The following is a 7,827-nucleotide window of genomic DNA, read 5'->3' on the forward strand; positions in this document are numbered from 1 at the left end:
GTAGAGATATTACTCTAATTAAAAAATATTTTTATACCAACGAAATGTGTTATAATCGGACATCTTAATTTTTGTAGAATAAAATGAATTTGCTCTTCGTTGTCAAATACTATGCTAGTAAAATGCTATAAAAATTAATGATTAATTTATAAACAACATCAGTATTTTTTTTATTAGGATTTCCTATTATTGTAGGACTTAAAAATTATTCTCGTTGTTTCTGGGTTAAATAATTATCCTACCAGCCTTTGAGAAGATCAGTGAAACCATACGTTAAATGGGTTACGATTTGATGTGCATGATTATTATGACTTTGAGCAACAGAGACATAAATCATCATTTGTTTTAATACAATTTTTATTTGATCTTCAGTCTTAGCGTCAATGTCCCATTCAATATATTTGATGGAGTGTCCCATTCAATATACTTGAAGGATTATGGTCATTTTGATATATATTATTATCTTGTGCATATAGAATATCAACAGGAGTAAGTCAAGGGTAGTAATATCAACCCGTCTGTTGAGTTTGATATGAAGTTGTGGCTTTATTACCTTTTAATTTAATAGTTTAAATGATTACAATTCTAAATTATTATTTTGGAATTATTTCTTCAATGTGTTTAATTTTAATTTTTTTCACTTTTATTGTTATCAGAATTTTCTGATTGATTAGTTAATTGATCGTTTTTATCTAAGGTCGTTATTACCTTTTATATTTTAAATTAATTCTTCAAAGTGTTGTCTCGGTGTTTGTAGGCTATGTGTGTTAGGACCTCTTTCACAGTTTTGTAATTTTTTTCGTGATGAATAAATTGTGAGCCGAATAATGCTCTTTATAAAAAAAAAAATTTCTTCAAAGTCCTGAATAGATGGTCCTAAGTGGAAGTTAGGACTAAGAAGTGGTTGTATAGTAGGATCTGAAGATATAATTGCCGACTTATTTTCTTTTCATTTTTAGTTTTTAAAGAGGAAGTAAGTTGGTCTATTTTATTTTCTAGTTTCATTAAGTGATTTGAAATTAAAGAGATTAATATTTGTAAAGTTTAAATGTTTAATTACACGAATAAAATCTTTGATGATACTAGTTTCTAGAGTATTTCCAAAAGTATTTAATTCAAAATTTTAGTTTGTATTGTCTTGATCTAGTACTGTGAAAATAGTTGGAGGATAAGTAGAATCTACTATCTCTCTAGAATTAATTTTTTTATTTTCTGGTTAACATGTTTAATTCATGTTTTAATTTTTTGGTTATTTGATTACTAAATCATGTTAAAAATAAAAGAAATTCTTTTCGTTCATAGAGTCTATTCTCATTTTCTTTAAATTAAATTTCAAAATTTTTTCTTCTATCATCTTCCGTATTAAAATTACGATACCAATTTCAGAATGATTCGCATTTAGGTTGTAGATAATCATTAATTAAAGTTTGTCTGATTTGTTTTTTAGCTAAATCTCTTAAATAAGTTATTATTAAAATTAAAACTAGCTTTCAATTACGGAGAAAGGTTTTGTACCCTGTTGGATGTAATAGATTAATACTTGATAGCTTTATTCTTTCTATTCGTTTATTTATTGATGAAATTTCATCAGAATCATTATGAGAAAGATTTGAACATGGATAAGATATCCGTGGAAGAGTAATAAATCTTCTCGGATTAAATCTTATCAGAAAGTCTCCGTTAGTAACATGACTAACTTGCTCTGCATCCTGATTTATTACATGATGAGGATTAATAGCAGTATGTAACTGTCACGACTCAGGAAAGCTTACTTCATCCCATTTTATTGCTATATTAGTTGCTATACTTGAAGCCAATAGATTAGTTTCTACTATTGTAGGTCTATCTGTAGGTTTCATATTATGTTTAATATTTTGACATAAAGTATTTCGTTACTTTAAAATGAATTCAATAGATTATTAATATTGTTTTAAATCCAAGTAAAAATCATATCCGTGTAATTTGATCTATATTTTAGCTATTTCAAAGAGATTTGTCTGTAAGTGACAAACTTAAATTTGGAAAAGTGTTAAAAGAAAACGGGTCTATTACATATGCTAGTTTCCATAATACCCATCAATGATTGTGCCCGATTAAGGCATCTTGCATCTGTTGAGCAGACTAAAATTGAAGCGTTTAATCCTCATAGTGTAAGAGGTTTAAATACCACTTGAATTAAGCCTATGTTAATAAATTTATAATTTTCTAACTATTTAAGTCTGGTTGACTTAGAAATGAGATTGTCTTGTCATTTTCATCTATTGTTAAAGATTGTTGAACTGTTTTAATTGATGATTTACCTTTGAAATCAAATGTTCCAATTTTATAGATTAGTGACTTTTTGACCTTAGAAATAGTTCATTTATTTAAGTCTTTATCGTTTGTAGGATATTCCTGGAATTTTGCATTTTTGATATTATTATTTCTCGATTGAGATCTTTGTAGATTTTTAAATATTATGGTACTATTGTAGCTTGAAGAGGTGCTCATGAAAGGCAACAATTGAAGCATCTAGAACTCTTTTTCGTTAAATGAATTTAATAGGGTAATCTAACAACAATCAGGTGAAAATATTATTGATGCACTAATGTTTTAATTCAAACGAGCCGAGTCAATAAAAACCAAGAAACAAATCATCCATCTCAGACATAAAACACCCTCATTCGACGATGACTAATGGATTAAGCTTAGCTTAAAGCAATAATATGATCAGACTAGAAGGTCGAACTCAGGATAATCTGCATGTTAGTCAAGGATGTTAAGTTGCAGAACAACACTCGACTTTACGATGCAGGATATACCTAACCCACAATGTTAGAACAAAATATCTATTGCTTAGTTATCACGCTTTATTATTAGGCACTGTATATGTATCTACAAATATGGTGGGACATTTATTTGCAACTACCCAATTGAATTCGAGTATTGCTTCAAGTTTCCCATTGTTAATTGGAAGAGGTAGGGTCTGTTGGGGCGGGTACTCCCCTCGGGGGGATCCCACCAAGGCGTGGCCTGTGAGAAAATTGATTCTGTCTAGCTGGTCTCGTCTTACATTGCAGTTAAAATGTTAATGAAATGGATTGCTTATCATGGAGGAGGGGCCGAGGATCATGGCAAGCTCATATTCTTCACTAGATATTTTGCTTTGTTGGATTCATTTAAATAAGACATTTTACGCTGCTTTGAAATGGATTCATCAAAATAAGACATTTTACATGTGGAAATTTACAAGTTCTTTAAAGAAACATTCATGATGTTGTTTCAGTACTGTTTATTACAAAACATTTTACGTTTGATTGCCCATTCTCAAGAATGTTGGGCAGCAATGCCTTTCATGATAATTGTATCGTCAAATTCCGATTTAAAGATCCAATAACACAGTAGGGTAGACCACCCACTGAATTTCCAAGCCCAATTGTCCAGAAGAGCTACCGAGTACGAGTAGCTGAGTACTAGTTGTCAAGTACGAGTCACCAGTCCGTCTATTGTGACCAGCAAATTCATTTGCCAAAGAGGACTAGATTCGATTCAGTCGAGGGGGCAACTCGCTCCAACACCGAGTTGCTCAGTGCTGAATCATCTTGAAAGTTGAGTAGACTGACAATGATATGACTCAACGAACACATAGGAACATATGTCATGATACAATACTACCAGAGATAATATCTAATATAATATCAAAATTAGCAGACAAGAAATGATCTGCGTGGGCAATGAGTACCTATTTTGTATTATATATAAGAATTCTCCATAAATAGAGGGAGAATCATGCAAAAAGGGATTGAGCCCAAAACTTTTAGATAAGGAGAGATCGTTTTCCCCTTCTCTTTCTGCCTCTCTCGCCCCCTTTCTAACTGTTCTCTCAAGGGGCGAGTCCACAAACAAGTCGGAATAATGTTGCGCTAACTGGTACTTGCTAGGAAAAGCTATATATCTGAATTCCAGGCTTCTGGATTCATTGTGGTATTGATTGAGATTTCATGTATTACTTTTCCCCTTCTGTTAAAGACATCAAGGTCCATTCCAGGTGATATACCGTTGTTGTAGATGGCATTACCAAGCATTGGAGGCGCAGAATTTGTGTGCGCTTCAGGATTTGAGGAGCTGGAAGCAATTTAAATGGAGCCATAAGATAGAATTACAGTGTTACGGATACAGGAAGGCATGGGGGGCTGTTGTTCGGTTCTGGGTGGAAGAAAAGGGAATAATTGAGAGGGATTCGGAAAATAAAAGAGAAAGAAGAGGAGCAAGAAAACAGGTGAGACCGTCAGGCGAGTTAGCTGTGGATTTAAAATTTTCTGTCTAGGCTCTGGACGTAGCTCTATGTGTGGATTCTAATAATATACCGCCACATGTGCTACTTCGTGGATGTTATTTCAGTGTTATTGAAGTGGAACCGTGCATGTTATTTTGGGGTTATTGAAGAAAAACCCATATATTCCAATTCAATAACCCCGAATAACCTCTGCGGTGTTATTTCAGAGTTTTTGAAGAGAAACCCATATATTATACTTAAATAACTCTGAAATAATACCGTAGAGTTTATTCCGGGGTTATTGCGGAGTCTGCGGTTTCACCTTAAAAATTTTTTTTGGTGGGTTTGATATAACACACATGACGGTATATTATTGGGAGTTCGCATATAGAGCTACGTCTGGAGACTAGACAGAAAATTTTCTCCTAAAGTGGCGGACTGTGATTTGTTTTTTGACCCTGCTACCACATAAGGTGTTATGTATTTATCAATCTAACACAAACTGTCATCATATAAAAAATATTACTCATGTTTTGATGCGATTTTAAGTATTATATATATAAATATCAAAATTTAGCCGTCAAATATGTAAATGGATAAAATTTTTGTGGTATGTATATCAATTCCCTTCACAAAAAATTAGAAAACAGTAAATAGATAAACGGGAAACTCAGAGGATCTTCGATGAGGAAAAGGAATGCGTGTTCTGGAATGAAAATGTGTGCGTGAGAGAGAGAGAGTTGAAAAATTAAATGTATGGGAAATGAGAAAAGTTATGGTAGTGAGTGAGGCGGAGAAGGGGCATTACGAGAGGCTATATCGAGCAAAGTAATCAAATAAATTTCATTCAATGACTAATAATGTATTAGGATCTTAAGATTGTTATTTATTATTAAAAAATACCTTTAAATATTTTATAAAATCATCAGATAAACTCAGAACAAATTTCGTATAATGTTTGCTAATACATCAACTAAAAAAGAAAAAAAAAAAATAGCCATCAGCATCAAACATCTTGATGGGACAAAGGTTCTCAATCACCATATATGTATACTTTTTTTTGCCTTAAAACATTTCATGAATTAAATTCTCTTGTTATCTCCTGTTGAAAGCCTGTAGTGGTGCTTAGTGTATCAAAATTTTGCAATGAGAAACTTATTTTTACTGGCAGATTTTTTAGTGTAATAATTGTGAGAAAATTATTGTCTAATTTTTTGAAGAGAAAAAGTTATAGGGGCATTCACATACATAGCAAATTATTCTTATGTATTTGCATATCTCACGGCTAAACTTTTATTTTTACATACCAGCACTCAATTCTTCAATATCATATAAAAAATAGTACTATTATCACTTTTTAAATGTCAAATATACGTTTTCATGCATAAATTTAAAACACCAAAGTGCTGTGTATGTAAATATGGAGGTTTACGTGTGAGATACATAAATTCATAAGAATTGTGTAATATGTATGTAAATTTCTCAAAATTCTAACACCCACCATAGCTTTAAAAAAAATGTTTTTTTACAACAGTTTTATGTCTAGTTTTACAAATAGTTGTAACTTTCTCAGAAGGACTTATCTTTTTTTGTCATGCGGAAACATCACCAAACCAACTCGCAGATTTTGAATTTCTCTTTATCTTTACCCATTCCTTGGTGGATTTCATAATTCCATTTCTTCTGTTTCTCTTATTTGGATTCCAGGGACCGCTGTTTCAGCAGCGGCCATACCCATCCCCCGGAGCTGTCCTGCGCAAGAACGCGGAAATTGCTTCTCAAAGCAAGAAACACGGTTCGACGAATCGGATGGCGCCCATTACTAAGAGAGGAGATGGCAGCGATGGACTCGGAGATGCCGACTGAGGTATCTTTGTTTATATTTTATATCTTTGATTGTCATGTGGGTGGCCATAACATGAATTTTGGAATTTGTGGGTGGTAATTTGTCAATATTAGCTGTAACTATTGTTATACTGCCTAATAAGCTGCCATTTGTGTGATTAAGTTGTTACTGAGATGAATTGAATGAGCAGAGAAGGATTTTTACATATCAAACACCGGATTTTAATTTTTATATTTATATCACTCGAAATTTTTATACGACAAAAAATACCATATTTTTAGCTTTTAGAAAGCGGAATGCAACTTACCTTTATTGGGGAAGTTATGTGTGTAAAAATTGAAGTTTAGGTGTTAGATATGTAAATTGTACCCTCAAGAAATAGTATGCATGCATCTCAAGATAGCTAATGGTTCGGATAAGAAGTCTAGAACAACATTTACAATCTTCTTTAAAGAATGACAGATTTAATGATACATTTCTCTCTTTTTAATTTTTTATAAATAGAAAAATCATGACATGTATTAGGGGTTGTTGAACTCTTCATACCCTTTATTTGTAATTATTTTTTCTGTGGAATAAATAAGGCCAAAGAGTTCATGAACACCCATCTTCGCCCCGACGGGGCAAACTTCCTCTTCTTCTCTCTCCCTCTTTATCTATTTTTTCTCTCCTTTGGTCCATATGTTATATTCTTTGGGCATGATCTTATAGATTTGGATCAAACATCCTAAAAGTTTCGTTAAGCAGAAATCTTGAATAAATCTAACGACTCACATGGTATGCATAGATCTTGAGACAATCTAACGGCTAAAATAAGATGATTAAAATACTCAATACTATTCTTGTTAGAGCAAGGTTAAAGTTGTAATATGAAATTATCATTTTTTTTATCTTTTATAAATAGAAGAACCAAGGGTTCTTAGAATCTCTTCTCTCAACAATTTATGTAGGGACAACTCTCTCATCTTCCCCTCTCTTGTAATCACCCCTTTCTTAGTGGAATAAGAGGGACCAAAGTGCTAGGGAACATCCCTCTTTGCCCCCACAAGCTAAGCCTTCCTCTTACTCTCTCCCTCCCCCTCTCTCTCCCTTCTTCTTTCTCTCTCTTGATTCATACACTCTATTACTTGGGCATGATTCAACAAAATTGAACTCAACATCCTAAAAAGTGCGGTGAGTGTGAAACAAACTATCAACAAGAAGATGAGCAACACTGAAAAAAAAACTCTTCAAAAAGACTCTTAGTAAAGGGTATGTAAGGCAAACTATTACCGAAGCAGATTCACTATTCCTCACCCCTTGCATTCTCTAAGAAACTCCATCTCTTTCCTCGTAGATTTGCCCCCCAACTTTAAGATCTAGAGATTGCTTGCACTTCGTCCTCACTTTTGCGCACTAAATTTACACCAATAGTCTCCCAGCTGGTTTAATTCTTCCTCGCGTGGAGATCTGAATTGACCATCTCATAGCCGGTTTTCTCATCAATCATCGCTTTTCTCGCTGCTGATTGACACTCTCTCTGCAGAAATCTTGATGGGCCGACCGCGGCTCCGATACCCTTTGGCCGACCACCTACCTCCAACCGGCAATATGAAAAACACAAAAGATTTACATACATACCACTCAATTCATATGTATGCATCAAGTCGGCCATCAATTGGCCGACAACTTCACTCCTCCGCCCGGCCACCTCCTCACTTCGGTTGCCCGCCCACAGCCCAACCAC

General features: G+C 33.6%; 1 protein-coding gene across 3 annotated transcripts in view; it reads left to right on the top strand.

Moving 5' to 3' along the window:
* LOC110037489 overlaps window positions 1-6,313 on the top strand; it is a 75,648-nt gene extending 69,335 nt beyond the window's left edge. For all 3 annotated transcript variants that reach the window (XM_020742144.1, XM_020742146.1, XM_020742145.1), the window contains exon 15: window positions 5,963-6,313. In XM_020742144.1, coding sequence (XP_020597803.1) covers window positions 5,963-6,121 — 159 coding nt within the window. In that variant the 3' untranslated portion in view covers window positions 6,122-6,313. The remainder of the gene's footprint in view (window positions 1-5,962) is intronic.
* Window positions 6,314-7,827: the final 1,514 nt, after the last annotated feature.

The sequence above is a fragment of the Phalaenopsis equestris genome, unplaced genomic scaffold (genome assembly GCF_001263595.1).
Source record: "Phalaenopsis equestris unplaced genomic scaffold, ASM126359v1 Scaffold220266, whole genome shotgun sequence".
Classification (NCBI taxonomy): Eukaryota; Viridiplantae; Streptophyta; class Magnoliopsida; order Asparagales; family Orchidaceae; genus Phalaenopsis; species Phalaenopsis equestris.